The 17,052-nt window shown below is 45.8% G+C and overlaps 1 protein-coding gene across 2 annotated transcripts in view; it reads right to left on the bottom strand.

Moving 5' to 3' along the window:
* SH3PXD2A (SH3 and PX domains 2A) overlaps positions 1-17,052 on the bottom strand; it is a gene marked incomplete at both ends in the record, with an annotated part of 225,476 nt that overhangs the window by 149,665 nt on the left and 58,759 nt on the right. For both annotated transcript variants that reach the window (XM_079536101.1, XM_079536100.1), the window contains one exon: positions 8,550-8,625. In XM_079536101.1, coding sequence (XP_079392227.1) covers positions 8,550-8,625 — 76 coding nt within the window. The remainder of the gene's footprint in view (positions 1-8,549; positions 8,626-17,052) is intronic.

Below are 17,052 nucleotides of genomic sequence, written 5' to 3' on the forward strand. Positions count from 1 at the left end.
AACTCTGAAAATGTTGCAGGTGGGTAGAGACTGCAATGGGTTATTTCATTATAATGTAAGCAGATTCAGTATGGCAAGTCCCAGCCTGCAGTATCCCCTCACTCTGCTTCTAAATATAAAGATCCCCTTATGAGTGAGAACAAACATACTCACAAGAGCCTGAAAATAGCCACATTGTGGAGCAGGAAGGTCTGCAAACATACCATATTTAAGGACATCAGCACCCAAAAAGCTTAATGAATAGTGAAAATAGAGTAGCAGAAATCACTGTGATCAAACAGCAAATTCCCAAGTTCATTGTTTCCAAATCCTCAGGAAAAAAATAATCACAGCCTATTTTAAGCACATTAGTACATAAATAAATCAGCTGGCCCAGCCTAAGGACAGAGTGGGATGAAAACAGATGCAGAGGTTTAGGCTATTACTTAGCCTGTGAATCTCAACTGGGCTCTGCTCTCCTATATTGCCCAGGCAGCTTAACTCTGCATACGAGAGACAAGATGTGGCAGAAGAGAAACATCCAGAGGGAATCTCTACTGCCCGTGGGACTGTAAAGGCATCATAGTTCCTGGCAAGCCTGACTCCTGCATTAAAAAGCACTTTCATTATATAGGTCATTTGTTGATGGATTGTGGGAAAAGTCACATTTCAACCTAAAGATGAAGACAAGCAAGCCCTTATATAAAGCCACCTTCTCTCCAGCCTGTGGGTTGAATGCAGAATGCTCTCAGACTTGCTACGTACCACCCACTTTAGATTACAGACTCACAGAGTTATTTTTAAAAAGTAATTATAGTAGTAGAGAGCACACTCATCTGGAACGGCTGCCCGAGGAAACAGCGAGCCCAGTGCAGCTCACACGGCTTTAAAAGTCTATAATCGTGTTTATTTATTGCCTTTAAAAACAAGAATCAAAATCCAACTAATTTCTGAGTAAAAACGTTTGTTTATTTCCCCAAGGAATGCAGGCAGCTATACTGCACTGAAATGCTGCCCTGGTTGCAGGCAGCTATACTACACTTACAACCTTTTTGGTGGAGCACTGAGCATTAAAAACAATTCCCATTAGCTCTGGCTTCAAGCAAATCCAAACCAAAATCTTTTCCATTCTTTGTCTGCCCTTGGAACTGTGGCTTGGTAATTACAAAGCTCATCAGGAGACTCAGATGGTCTAACAGAGGCACACCATGTTCTGCATATGCTGATCTCTGCCCAGAGGTGGTTTCAGTGTGAGCTCTTAATGTATGAGGGAGGAGAAAAGTATTCCAGAGGGTTTTGCCACTCCAGGATGGGCATTGTTCTTTATTCCATTTGCTGCCTTGTAGATTTTGGATCTCTACATTGAGAGAGGACTCAGGAAAGACTGAAAGAGACAGAAGAGAACCAGATACTCGCCCAAAAGTCACCATCACTTCCCTGCTAAGTTTTGGGTAGGCAAGAAACCAAACCCAGACCTTCAGCCATGTTGCATGCTGGGAGGTTCAGCGAAGGCTGAACCCACAGAGACCTCAGGTAGAACAGTACTTGCAACAGACGCCCGCAGCAAGCAACAGGGACAGTGCCCAGCTTTATTAAAACAGCAACAAGACGATAATAAAAGCACTCAGAATAACCCCACTCATCCACTCCACCTTCTTTTTCCTTCCTTTTGTAACGATCTCAGGCCTTTGGCTCAAGCCCTACTAACGCCCAAAGACCTCCAGGACCTTCAGGAGACTTGACAATGCCTTTGAAATAGACTCAGTATGCAAAGCCCACGGCCCCCCTGCACCCAGTTACGTGGGGCTCATTACAACTCCAGCAGCTCCTTCCTTTGAGCACAGTGAGTGCTCTAAAAGCCGGTGGTTGTTGATGGCTGGCTTTTTTTTTGCAGGTTCTTCAATAGGAAGCAGCCTGAGGGCATCCTATGACCTCATGCTTGACAGCCGTAAAGACTTAAACCCTAAAAATATCCCCACAGAATCTGAAGAACATAATCCTCCTGCCTGTCCCCCTCCAAACCATCAATCCTCCCGCTGCTCAGCTCAGGAACAGCCGCTTCCTCCCGGCAGTCCTTGTTTTCCCTTCAAGCCTGGAGCCGACAGGAAATCCATTCTCCTCTTGTAAGAGACAGGAGATGAATTTTCCGCAATAGCTCTCCTAGCAAAGCAGAAAATAGAAAGAAACAATAGAAACTGCTTTCTCAAACAATAGTAGCTTCTGAAGAGCAGCTCTCCAGAAACACAGCATCACCCATTTATCTGCCAGTCCTAAATAAGCCTGAGTGGAAAGTAGCCAAGGACCTGTTAGCTATCTTGGCCCAAATATAAGGTCATTTTAAAGCTGGAGGCATCCTCCCATTTCAAAGAACAGGAATGAAAACTGACAAAGCCTATATTAAAAGGAAATTATATTGCACTGTGGCATAGCTCCCACAGAGCTCAAGCCCCCAGCATCCTGCACTTTGGGCCCATTCTCTAGCAGCTCCTCTGGGGTGGACTGCAGTGCTGACTAACTGCAGGTGGGTGGAAAGGGATAGAGGGGTGAGAGTCCCCTTTCTCCACCCAAGCTCACAGCCTGTAAGCCCCAGTCCCATATCCCCTGCACAGATTGCAAGGGGCCAGACCCATGCAACAAGCATGTGGAGAAGGCACCAGGATCTCTGCAGACGTTGCTCGGTGAACTGCTCTTGCAGTGCAGATCTTATCTGGGAGAATGCTTGCTGCCTCATGTTCGAGAAACCATGCAGAATATCTCCTTAACTTGTATTTTGCAGGTTACTTGTCATTTGTATTACTCTTGTATTACGCAGCAAGACAGACATCTGAGACGTGTGTGTGCCCATCAGACCTGCAGAGACTACACCCGCACACAAAAGGAACACTGTTTAGGATGATTTGCCTTGTATTTTAATCTAAAATGTCAGATATAACTACATCCAAGATAACTTTATCTGACGTTTTTTCTTTTTTTTTTTTTTTTCTCTAAGTTTATATTTCTTTTTGACAGGCTCTGAACTGCTGCAACTCTGATCCTTTACAAGTGGGTCAGGGATTGAAAATGATGCTAAAGAAAAATTAAAATAACCTACTAATACCTTGCTGCCCAGGCCCAGAGAGCTGCAGGAATGGATAGCTGAAAGTGACAAAAAAGCCTGCAATTAAATAAATATCTTTCTGCTCATTTAATCATAGAATCATTAAGGTTGAAAAAGACTAATAAGATTATCCTGTCCAAATCCCACTAAGAATTAAGACATTTCTTTTTAAATGTCCACCCATCAATAACTCTCCAAGGGAGAAAGGAGCTGGCAAGAGGATCATCTCTGATTCCTAAGTCTCTCCTCAGCTGGTGCATGCCCCAAATCCCCATGTGCTGTGCCTGCCGTGCAGTGGGGAGTGAAGTAGAATTGCCCTGCATGCACAAATCACCGCTGATATTCGGTCTCTCTTTGACAAAATTACACATGGTCACATCGTCATTTTGCTGATCCCAGCCTCGATTTGCACAGGTAGAACAGTAACCACAGGATCCCAAGGCCACCACAGACCTGGCTATGAGCTGAGCCCAACTGCTCTGCTGCGGCACAGAACAACCTCCGATCAAATCTCTGAACAAATGCAGCTTCTCTGCAGCCCGCGTAAAAATGAAAGGAGCCGAGTTGGAATGCACGCAACCGAGAGGAAAACGACCAATGAAAACCTGTTGTCAACCTGCTCCAGCCTCTGTCCTCGCTTCTTCTTCCCCAAGGAAAAGACAGCATTTGTAAGGGAGGAAAAAAAAAACCAACAACACAGCACCAAACCGAGATGGAGAAGCAGACATAGCCACCTGGGATGCAGTTCATCGGCAGGAGCTCTACCCTCTCTGCTGCGGCCCACGAGCGGCAGGGATGGGGGTGAGGATGGTCCCGGCCGGCGTTTGCTGGAGCTTACTCCCCAGCCTCCTGCATTGTGCAAAACGGGGAGGCTCCCGCTGTGCTCCCCAGCTGGCCCAGCTGCCTGGGCGGTGCTGCCATCTCCTCCTGCGCCCGGGGCCGCCGCGCCTGTCCTGACGCACACATGCACGCAGGTGGGGCTGCGGCCGCCCTCGGATGGGGCTCACGACCCCAGCGCCTTCTTGGTGTTGGGGCTGGGAGCTGAGCGGCAGAGCCCGTTCTGGCCCACCTGCTTGGCTTTGCCTGGCAGCTCCTTTGTCTCCAAACCACAGTCTTTCCCCCCAGGAAAGTGCATCAGGCTGTGGTGGGACCAGCACCATTTCATCCAATGCAACGGCACTGAGCTCTGCCAGGAGCCCCAAAAAGGCTCCTTTCTGCTTTCCTCTCCCCAACCAAGGAGGGAGAAAATCTGAGTGGGAAACAAAGGAAGCAAAAAGAAACCTTTCTGAGAGGCCCCCCCAGTGCTGGAGGAAGGGACTGGCTGGCCTCTGCAGCTGCCAGGATGATCTGGTAGGGCTCCCCACAACATCAGAGATCCGGCTTCCCAGTGCTAAGGAAAGTCAGGCAAATGGAGCAGTCCATCTCCCTTTTCAGGCAGCAGAGAAGATGCTGGAAGGAATTTCCAACAAAACCCATGCAGAAATCCCCAAACTTTTATTATGGCTCAAGTCCTCTTTGAAAGTCTAGGCTCAAACCACACTGCTACATGGGCACAAAGCATCAGGAGCCCACCTTTGTCTCCCTCAGACCTCCACAGCAGGAGCCCAAGCTTCCCTCTCTTCCTCCCTCCCTCACAGGGATCTGCAGCCCAGTAGCAAGCACGAGGGGATGATTTCCTGCTGTGCGCTGTGTTTTCCCCAAGGCCACACTTTGGAAGATGCCATGGAACAAGAGGAGCTGCCATCGCTCAAGCTTCAGCTTTGTCTCCAGACGGCTCTTCTGTTTAGTGCCAAGAGAAATAAAAAACAATTGCAAGCCATGCAGTCTCAGGGTCAGCCATTGCAAAACTGTTAATCTTGGGGCTGCATTGCTCAGACTCTGTCATTTATATTTGCCAGAAGCACAACAGAGCAGTCTTTTCCTTTTGGCTGAACTTCTTTTATTACCTCAAGACCCTTGAAATACGGGTGCACAAACCAACAACCTCTCTATCTGCACCAGCAGAGAGAAGAAGAGACAGAGGGAGCAAAGTTTCACATCCACAGTCCAAGGACTGTTCCTTGGATTTGCAGCAGAAGCGATGGAGAAATCAGTGCCTTTCAGATGGGCTCAACAGCACTTTTAATCTCTGGGTTGTTGTTTTTTTTTTTTTCAAACTATCTTCAGTCTAGACAGGGTTTTTGTAGCAAATTTTATTCTAACTTTTTCACAACCTCCTTCCACCTTCCCTAACGAAGACCTCATACCACTACCTTAAAAATTAAATCATGCTCTCTGGGCATCCCTTAAAAATTTTCCTCTCCCTCACTCCTTCAATGAAGGCTTTTTCAACAGCAAAAAAAAAAAAAAAAAAAAAGGAAATCAGAAAGAAAAAAAGAAAAAACTTATAAGAAGATAAAATCGGAAAAGGATAGGAAAAAGTCTAAGCTCTTCCTCTTTGTTATGATTTAAAAAAGAAATTCAAGAAAAAAAAAAATCAGCGTAGCAAAGGGAGTCTCAAACATAAAACAAAACTACAAAATAATCCAGAGAATATACTTGATTATTTCCTTGCTCATTTCCATGGCTATGAAGCTGCAGTCTTTATTTGTGTAGGAAGGAAGGAAAATATTTGAAGAAAGAAATTGATAGAAGATACACAAAAGGTGTCTAAGGGAAGGAAAACTGCCCTTTTCTTTCTTTTGGACCCAGTACGGTCTCTCCTTGGAGGGCAAGGCTCTGTAGTCTTCTACACTTTTCTTGTTCTTACAGGTAAAAGGCTTGACTGCCCCAACAAGACACCTTGCCTAGTAACTCGCAGCAATGTAACCACAGCAAAACAACAGTAGTGAGCACAAAGGGGGCTATCAACTGTGTGTAAAGCAAAAATCACAGCCAAAATGGAACAGGTCACCAAAGCAGTGGCCATCTGCAGAGCTCCATCAGGTCCAAGTGGGGATGAAAACACACTGGCTCCATGTTCCTCTGCCTTCCACTGCAGCACATGGTTTGGGTATTGCCATCACCCAACTCCTGCATACAGACCACGTCTGCCCAGGCTGCTATGGCTCCACTGCACTACGTATGACCTGTCAGCCAGTCCCACGCGCACCTTCTCCTTTTGCAAAGTGACCTGGCCCTTAATTCTCCAAGCTCGGATCATGCCGTTATTTCAAGAGATCATCGTGGCATCACTGACAAGCAGGAGTGCTGATACCCAGTAGCCACTGTGTCATTGTCAGCTTTCTACAACAGACCTGATGGGAGGAAGCCATCAAAGCCTGCAAGCTGCACAGGCAACCGAGGGCACGCAGCACCTGGCAAGCAGAGTCACTACAGCTTGGCTGAATCAAGCCAGTAATAAGCAAGCATGATCATAACATCTTCATAAAAATAGGATTTAAGTGCAAACATCTGCCTTGCTGTTTTTTAATTAAGACAGTTTACATCTACTCCTTTCAGTGATCCACAGCTCCGGCAGCAGAAATGCCATGCATATTCTAATTAAGGCAGCTAGTTTATTTAACAGCTTGACATTGTTTTACATTAGCTGAGTCACCTTGTTGCTGGATAAAGCAGCAAATGCTTTTCAGCAGTTCAAAAAGAAAAAGGCAGAGATTCTGTATCAAAAGTAGAACGTGTATCACAGATACAAATTGAATACAGCTGAAGTCTATTCTACTCCAGCAGCTCCTCTCTTTGGGACACTAAGTCAACCCAAATGTTTCCCAGATATAACTCTTCCTCTCAAGGACACACATCTCTCTCATGTTCTTGTAGGGTGGGAAGGGTGGGAAGTGTTATAACAGACATATGGGATGTATCTCATTCTCCACAAAAATCACCCACCCATATATCAGGACATACATCACTAAGAACTGCACGCAGGCTGAGCATCTGTGCCCTGGATTCAGCCAACATTTTTCTGGGACAAAGTAAAAGAAATTGGCCAGTGGCAGTCAGTGCAGAAGAAAAAAAATGTTACCCACAGACAGAGATTTTCCTACAGCACCTCACCTAAAGTCATTTGCACATTTACCTGTGCGACCTGCTGTAGGGAACCTGCTTTGGCAGGGGGGTTGGACTCGATGATCTCTGGAGGTCCCTTCCAACCCCTACAATTCTGTGATCTATATAGTGCTTTTCATGGATCTCAAACTGATTTGCAGCAGGGAAGGCAAGCAGGCAGTTCCCATTCTCACTGTATAGGGATTTCACAAAGTGGTTCATCTATGAGTTTGTTGATGGCTCAACTGGAAACAGAGGCTGATCTTGGACTCCTCTCATTCCACATTAGAAATAAAGGGCAACACCACCTCCCCCTGGCTGCATAGGGTCTGGATGCAGTACAGAGAGCTGTATAGCGCAAATCCTGATCCCTGGGGCCATCTTCTAGAAGGCCCACGTAGGCTGCCAGGCTGCCATGCTGCCCTACTGTGGCTTCAATGCTTGCATCACATATTTGCATTGCTGGCTTACAGTTCCCTGCTAGCTCTGGAGCTGTGCTAACCACACAACAGCAGCAGATTCTCTGCCTGAAACAGTGTCACAGACCACAGCATGCTCCCAGTGAGGACTAAGCTCTCCCATCGCAACTTCTTTTTTGGGGAAGAGCTGGGATCTCCTTTTTATAGTTAAAGGCAGAACAGACCTTTTAACAGGCTGAAATTACTCTATTTATCCTAACACTCAGTGCAGTGAGCCAGACTTTAAGCCAACAGCTAGAATCGTGCAGTCAAACAATAGAGAGCTGGCCTGAGTCTGAATTTCCAAGAGCACGCTGCGGTCTGGCTCATCTCCACCATGCCAGCGCTGCCATCGCTGCTGGAAGCGTGTGTGCTTCCCCTGAGGACAGGGCATCTATCATGTCCAGCCCCTCTCTGAAAGCTGCCAGGGAGATAGTAGCTCAGGCCAAAGCGATACTTATTTTTGGCCAGTATTACAGTAATCCCCTTTGCATTTAGTCTTCTCACAGTTTTGGTTTTTTTTAATATCTCAGTGGCAACTCTAACTATTCATCCTTTATTATACAGTAACATCATACGCAGAGCTGTGACACACAGAAAGGAAGACAACGGTGTCTTTGGTTTCCAGTGGCCTCCTTGTTTCAGGCTGTGAAGTTGTAGCCCGTGGGCACAGTCCCATAGAAGCCACCAAAACCCTTTGTGCAAGAGGGCATGAGCCAGCCTGAACCTGAACAGCAGATATATAAGACCCCCCTGGGAGCCCTACTGACCATGCCAGTTATGTAGGAGGAAGAGGAGGCCTGGTATCACAGGGCAGCATTACAAGTTCCCAGGGAAAAGGTATTTGTAGGACCCAGTCACAAAAAGTACTGAAGACCATGGCTGGGGAATTGCAAGTCCCAATTCATGGCTTAGGTTGGGAGGGACCTTAAAGATCATTGAGCTCCAACTTCTTGCCATGGGCTGGGTTACCAAACTGGATCAGGCACTCTCATTCATCTTGCTTAGGGCCTTAGCCATAATGTTACCTGGTAGAAAAGGGATGATTCTTTGTTTGGGGTCTTTCTGTCCTCCTTCAATGGGAAACTTGTCCAGAAGCTGCATCTGCAAAGGAAACAGAACAAATGTCTTAGGGGGAAGGTACAGACTGGCCACTTCGGGATGGAGGATTTCTTGGTCTGTGTGTGGTTTGAAAGGATTAGCAAAGCAAAGCAACTGCAGGAATCCTTCAGCCCAGTTGCAAGGGAGTATGTACATAAAAAGGTACGATACAGCTCCCTCCAAGAAAGGGAGGGCAGGTTTCTGGCAGCGCACAGAAGCTGGGATGGGGCCCAGGCAGACATCTGAGCCTGGCCTTGCCGTGCTTCTAAAATTAGGCTCTCATCCTTCATTACAAACACACGCCTCATCTCTAATCCCCAGTCTGCCCAGGTTGGTGGAGACAGTTTTTTACCTGTCCCCATGACAGACCACCCGCCTGGCTAAAAATGCTGCTCAGGCAACAAGGATTAAAGGCTTTTTAATAAAACAACCTATCTGTCTTCTTGCTGGTAAGACACTGCCCACTACCCTGGTCCATTCAGAGCATTCCAGCTTTCCCATGGAGAAACAGATTGGTGTCAAGCACCCTTGAAGACATGATTATCGACCACCCAAGCCAGCATTTCACCCAGCTCAGTTTGGCCCTGCCAACTCCCAAATGCCGTCCACCACAACCACTTGCTTCTAACACACCCCTAAGGGTCTACTGAGAACAGAGCCCTGTTGGAGATAACCAGACTCTAGTTTGAGAAGCTCAAAGAAGCATTGATGGCCACAGCCAACTTACATGCTGGAGAGACCACACCACCTGTGCCTAGGCAAGCAGTATGCTGACCCCATGTTCCTAAATGACCCTCCTGATCTCTGTTTGGGGACACTTCATTCAGCATTTAACTAAAGCATCACTACATGTCCAGCAGTGAGGGTCTGCAAGTTAAACAACCCTTTTGCTCAACAGATCCTTTAAAAAATATTTTTTTGCTAACACAGGAAAAAAAAAAAAAAAACCTTTTTTTTTTAACTGTTTTTGTTTTAAGCACACAGAACCCTTCTTCTCTTCCACTGCACACAGCATCTCCACCATTTTCACCATATGGTGCAGCAAACCAGAGATCAAGAGGAAACATGGGAGTAGAAGGAACATCTGTGCGGGAGAAAAAGTTAAAAGATCCCACATGTTTCCCCATCAGGGAATCAGCCTGGTAAATAAATAGACCGTAGCTTTGCGGATTGTTAGCTCACTCACTTTTCTGCCTACGGAGACATGATTTTTATTGAAAATGGGCAATTCTGTTTTCTTGTAGATGGAGCTCCGGGTGTATGAGGTCAGGAGTTCTGTTCAAAAAGAAAAGGGAGGGGGGAGATCTCCACTGACTGACTTGAAGCTTCACCGCTCCTGCACTTGCAGCCAGGAAGGAGATTCTCACTTTACTACACAGAGACTGATTCAAGCTGGAACCGATACAGTCAAATTCCCTTGGTTGTTCCTGAAGTTAGATTAGCTTGGCTCATACAAGCCTTGTTAACCACATCAAGAGAGTCACAACATGTGTAACTTAGTGCTATTTATCTAAAGGGTGGATATCAGCAAAATAGATGCAATAAACTGCAGCTGGTAGAGTCTAGATAAGCTTTCCAAGACTTTCTTGCTCCAGCTCTTGCTTCTACTGGGAAGGTGTGGATGGCAGAGAGCTGGGAGTGCCAGAGGTGCTCAGGAGGTCACCAGTACAAGTCACAGGGACATGACCTGCCCCAAAGGTAAAGTCCTCTGGAAGCATGGCAGATTTCTTATCTTCTTTCATATATGAGACGGTGTCCCAATGGGCAATACACACTTTTGTACGAAACCAAAGACAAGAGTGAAGCTGCATGGCTGGGCACCCTTGGAGGAGAGAGACAGTCCCTTTCCAAGTTTCTGACCCCAGACAACATGTGCTGCTGGCCTGTCGCTCCTGGACCAGTCAGCTGGGACAGGCATTTGCAACACCCCATCAAGAGTGATAGGCCTGTGCTGGCCATCTGGGCTGGAGGCTCAGGATTAAACTACCTGTCATGACACAGGGAACTTAACTGAGATTCTTCAAAGGATCTGAGCAAGGATATCACAGCAGTCCAGCAATTATGTACCTGCCTCTATCCCCTTATTCTCCTTAATGCCTACAAATCATTCCAAACACGTTTATGTCTGTATAAACAACCAGTAGTGACAAGGAAAAACTGCAACACGGACTGGAAGGTAATGGCTTCCCAACAGTTTCTACAATGCAGGAAACCCTTCAGGATACCAAATCCCAACAAAAAGCTGAAGAAGCACGGGGCCTTCTTCAGCACTTCCATGCACACAGTTCTGCTATTCACGACCAATACAAGATCTAAAATTCTGGAAAAGCAGGATTTTGTGCCCTTTCACCCTTGGCAAGGGTGCAGAGCAGAAGAAAACAAAGAGATGGACTTAGGGGGAAAAAAATGAGCAACAGGCCTGAATGAAACAGCCCAAATCACAGAATCGTTTGAGTGGAAAGGGACCCTTAAAGGTCATCTGGTACAACTCCCCTGCAATTAACATGACTGAGCCACAGAAACTCCTGATAGCCCCCGCACTTACCCCATCTGGATGACTAACAACCAAAGACCAATAAACAGATTGGAAATCCACTTAGTTTGATGCCTGCAGAGCATCTGAAAGTTGAAAACTCTTCGTGACAAATGGTTTCCCATGAAATTATTATTATTATTATTGTTATTGCAAATATAAACGTGATTAACAAAACCTCATATCCTTCACTTAATCATAGAATCATTTGAGTTGGAAGAGACCCTTAAAGGCCATCTGGTCCAGCTCCCCTGCAGTGAACAGGGACACCTGCAGCTCCATCAGGTGCTCAGAGCCCCATCCACCCTGACTTTGGGTGTCTCCAGGGATGGGCATTCACCACCATTCTGGGCAGTCTGTGCCAGTGCCTCACCACCCTTATGGGAAAACGCTTCTTCCTTATATATAGCCTAAAGCTCCTTCACTTAATGCCCCAGATTATTCTGCTCAGGCACAGGCGATCTCCACTAAATGTCACTTGCATGTTTGATACGCAACATTTAACTTAGGATACAGGATTCACTGTGTGAAGCCAAGAAAGTTACCTGTCCCTCAGACTAAAATCAACAGACAGTGAAGGGAAAAAGGGCAGTCTGGATGTGGAGGCTTCCCAAAGGATGCAGTTAGGGCTGTAGCTGGCTTTGGGCAGACAAGAAAACACAAATGGGCAATGCAGGAAACCTGTGTAAGCTTACACTCAGTTTACTTACAAGTATTAGTATACAAACTCTACCATGAGGGAGCCTCCAACCATATGACCAATGTGATGAGCAGAAAGAAATCTGTTAGCACATCCCTGTGTCACAGGGTGGGGGATCCGTTTGGAAACAGGGAGGGTATATGGAAAGCGGGAAATGAGCTTCCCACCCATTCAGGCAGCATGTCTGGAGTCAGGCTGAACAAACACACCCCATTCCTGCTTCTGGCACAACAGATGTGTGTCCACAAATAATTCATCACCAAAACCACGTCCCCAGGCTTTCTGTCCCCAGATTACTTCAGGTTTGCCAACAGCTTTCCTAAGTTAGTTCTCTACTGAGTCTTGCCTTGTGCTCTGAGCAGCTCTGTTCTTGCTTCTGCTCTGAACTTTTAGTAGATCATCCGTAAAGCTTATTGTCCAGACTATTACTTTCTTACAGTAAATGATAATGCAATTAATGATGTTAAAAATCAAGGGAATCACTTGTGTGAGTTGGTACTCACTGTAACGAGAGCACTGCCCTACCTCACTCCTTACTACTTGCACAGAACCGTGAAATCATTTGACTTGAAAGAATGGAAGAGGAAAAAGATTTCAGTGATTTCAACTTGCATAAGAACTGGCCTTTTTGTGTAAGTCCCAGCTCCCGGAAGTCAGCAATTGTTTGAGAATCATTGTTCATTGTGAAAAACAACCAAAACCAACTAGCTTTTACACTGCCAAGCACAAATTTGAAAACGTCATCCAAATTCATCCTTGAAGGCCCAGAAACTGAAAGACAGCAAACACATTCTCCACACTTTTGGCATAAACATAGGTTGCACTGGAATCTGCCTCACATATTTTATTTGTATGGGAAATGAGAGAAATGCAGCCAGTGTCCTAACTCACAGCTAAGCTTCAGAAGATTCTACCTCAGGATCACCTTTGCCAAAGAAGGTGAATATGCAGCGAAGAAGGAGATGCTTCTGCCAACAAGAATTTTATTTGGCCCAGCAGTCAGCAGCTGATAGCATCTGTGATCACCTCCCATCACTTCTCTTGTGAAAATTAGATTCGATTCAGCTCCCTGTCTGCCTCATGGTGGTACCACCTGATTAGAAATCTAACAAAAAAAAAAAAAAAACCAAAAAAAAACACCCTTTGAGATGCTAAAAGTAAGATCTCTGAGGATGAGAAGCCAAGCAACTTCCTGCCAATTATTTACTTACTGGCTTTTATTTACCTTGATTAAACTTTCACAAAACAACATTTCCTTCCCTTTTAGATACAAGGACTAGAAGCACCTGAGTCTAAGGGGTGATGTCTCTTCTACAAGAGATCCGATTTTCACTCTGTTGTAAGCCAGCCAGGACATGAAAATACCAACTGTTTAATGGCCTGATCCTGTAACATTTGCCAGTGGGACCTTTGTTCCTGATTTGATTATGAGGTTTTGGAAGTGTGTGACTAAATTCACCTCCCTGAAGCTAATCCATTAGGACAGTTACCTGATCTCCATACACGCCATACACTATGGACTCATGCTGGAGTTTCCTGCTGGGCTGTTAATTCCTCTCCTTCCTTCCCTGCAGCAGTTTTTACTCTCCTTCAGTTAAAAGACTGAAGTTCTCCACACCTCTTAACATGAGCAAATTGGGACACCCACATAATCTCTTATCAGAGCGCATATTTTGCTGATTCCTTTCAAGTGGATGTAGCACTGCTTTGTGCACAGATAAAATCAAAGTCCTCCAGGAGGTCAGTGCTGCAATCACAGGAGATTTACTTTAGTGCAGAGCGACCCCGAGAACGACTTTCATCCAAACCCATTACTTTGGCAAGTGAAACAACATCCAGAGCCACAAACAGATGTAGAACTCCAACCTTTTGCAAGAGACATGGGGCCTCTCCACAGTGTCTAATTTACTTTTGTCCCACCCAGAGAAACTGCCAGCTGATGACAAGCAAACCATGACCACGAGACTGAGAACAGCACGCTTCTGGCAAGGCAGCCCAAAAACCCCATCAACTTTACCACTTTACTCACAGTCACTCGAGTGGTCCCAATGTTATAACTCTTTCTACACTTCACGTGAAGAGGTGTATCACCTTCCCATGTCCAGAGTGCTCACTAGAAAATGTGTTTTTCATTAAAAAGCAAGCAAGCCATCAATAGCTTTAACTTTGCCACTGTTTGACTTGAAAGGTAAAGCACGTGAGGACAGGTGGGCACCAGGCATCTGGGCTGAGCTCTCAGGGATCTCCTCTCATGTGGCTTATCTGCACTCAATTAGAGTCCCAAGAAGGAAGGAAGGGCACAGAAGAGGAGGCATCAGTACAAGAATGACACTGTGTGCACCCTTCTGTTAAAAGGTTACAAAGGAAACTGGGGAAAAAAGCAATGCTTCTACCAGGGATCTACAAGTGGTGGTAATGAAATTCACACTCTCACCCAGATGGAACTGGGGCATCTGCAAACCAAAAAAGCTTGAAAGAAACTGATGTAGATAACAAAAGTTTGGATGAGAGAGAGGGTAAGATACCAGAATGTAATAAGTTATCAGTTAAGCCCAGAGAAGAAAACCAGCCACACTGCTTGATGACCAATGGCCATCAGCTACATTCTGAGTTACATATGATATGATCTGGAAGAAGGGGAAAAGCTGGAACCAGGTTGAATCCTGCCATCTGCCAGAGTTTTCTCACAGATAAACCTCTCTGCAGCTCTGCCTCTGCTTTTTCAGTGATAAAATGAGACAGATCTCAGGAAGGTAAACAGGATATTTAATCAAGAGCCACCAAACACTCAGCCTTATTTTGCAGAGCAGAAGTCAGAGAGTCATTCCTTCCCATCTAAAGGAATTGTGTTCAAAATCAGCAAGACAAAAGTAAATCCAGGAATTGTTATCAGTGGTTTTCAGTTACTTATTCTCACACTTGCAGGCTTGTCCATTTGTAGTATATTCCAAATTCTGGTTAACCAGAGCAACCAAGGGCATCTTTGACTTAAAGAAGATGGTTAGCAACCAGTTCTAGCAAGTAGATCTCATTCCATTAGATAACATATTGGCATTTTAAGGATCCCTACCTCAGTCTGCAGGTGAACCACAAGCAGGAATGTGGACAATATGTGAGCCAGGCATCCCAGATTCATCTTCTACCTGCCTATTCAGAGATGATCATTGATTCAATGTTCTGATTTCGAGACAGCTTTTCTGCTAAGGTTCATCAGTGGAGCATCCATGACATAAGTAGAAAGACCAGATTTACCCAGCTCAGGATGCATCTGCTGAGATCAATAACAGAAGAACGTGCATGATGGAGAATAAAACTGCTACCTTGGGGACAGGTTTTCTCTAGGGCACAGCTCCTGGAGGGTTTCCCCTGGTTGCGGGTCACACAGAACTTTTTCTTCATCCTCCTCTGCTTTATCTTCTCACAGGAACAACACATGAAACGGCGCAGCCCATCTGCTGGCCACTCTCGTGCAACTGATATCCTATACAGCAGAAGGAGGTGAAACTCCATCTCTTCTAAAAGCAGCAACCAGCTCCATAATGCAGCTGGAATAATTGCATCAGGCAGCCAGTAACGCTGTCTCTCTCCTGGTGTTACATGATGCCACAGCGTGCGAGAGAAGCGCGCTAATTCAGTGCCTGAGAAGCAGCAGCAACTGGCTCCCCTTTTATTTTGAAAGCAAAAAGGGAAAAAATTAAAGCAAAAGCCATGCGAATAACCGGCTGACATGCCTGACAATTACAGCGTTATAGGACGTGTTCTGAATTAAATATAGTGCGATCCGTGAGAAAGTCAAACAAAAGCAGGAAAACGCATATAAAATAAAGAGAACAGACATTTAAAGCATGGTGTAATCCCCAAAGGGAAAATGCATCTCTCAGGTCTGAAAATTTCCACCAGAAATCTTGGAAATCTTACAAGCCCTTCAGTATCCAACTAAAACAGCCAGGGAGGAGAAGGGGAGGACGCAGGGAGTGGGGGGCGTTTCCCCAACATAATCCATCAAAAGAGGGAATGCTGTTTCCCAGCTGAGAGATTTGGTATTTTTCTTAAAGAAAGCCTTCTCTAAGGGCTCCACGAAACGAGCCCAGCATTTGTGGCTAACACAGACTGGCAAAACATTCGGAGGTGCTGGTTTGGGATGACAGAGGCTCTTGGTGCATCTCTAAAGAACTTTTCAGAAAGCCCCCAGTGTCCCTTCACAGAGCAGCTATTGATGCATCTTGCCAGAAGCATTTTGTTTCCCCAGTGCTAAATTAGTCTGGCCTCATCTGACTTAACTGCACTGGAAGATGCTTAGACAAAGGCTACTTCATACTTTTCCATCATCCATGGTGGTTCTATGTCCCCTGGTTACTCTGCTATCCACAGCACATTTGCCCCGGTGACATCCCTTGGAAGTAAGGCCATACCATAATGCCTGTTTTGTAGGGAGAAAAGAAGAGATGAATGCTGTAGTTATATGGCACAGCAAGGTCACATGGAGATGTCAGAGACATGCTGATGCTATGCCCCTGCTGGTCAGTTAGCTGAGCTTCTGAGGAAAGCTCCTAGCTTTAGGAGGGGATGCAAACATTTTGCCTTTTTTCAGGTGCTGGCACATCCAGAGATAGCCCATGTAATCAGGCTGCACCATCTGGACGCATCCTAAAAGACTCACTGCAGGTCACAGCAAAAATCCAGAGTGGAGAGCTGCCCATAGCTGTAGGGCACCTTCCTGACCTCCTGTTGAAGAGTGATGCAGATTTGCAGCACAGGTGGCAACATCCAGGAGCGGAGCACCAAACAGACGGGATGCAGCATCCCCACTCCACTGCTGAGCTCACACTGGTTTCTCCACAGGGCTGGAGAATCACATCTGAAGCAGATAGCAATGCCCTGTGCTGCCCTTACTGCTCTCTCATTAAGATGTAAGAGCTGATGTCACCTGTGTTTTAAGATAGAACTGCTCATCCAGACAGACCCATTTACACAAATCGATTTTGTTGCAATCAGCTCAAAGCCTCACAAACCCCATTAATATACTGAATTGTAGCTGATTGTGCAACACAGAGTCCACCCTCAGTGAAACTGCAGCTGCTCAAGCAGCAGTGACCACCATTTTGATTAGACCCACTTAAAACCACCTCTTGGTTCATTTTGAAGAATTTCGTGAGTCCTGAGACTATTCCCCTGCTTACACTACTATGAGAGTGAT

This window comes from Tetrao urogallus (assembly GCF_951394365.1).
Source record: "Tetrao urogallus genome assembly, chromosome: 5".
NCBI lineage: Eukaryota > Metazoa > Chordata > Aves > Galliformes > Phasianidae > Tetrao > Tetrao urogallus.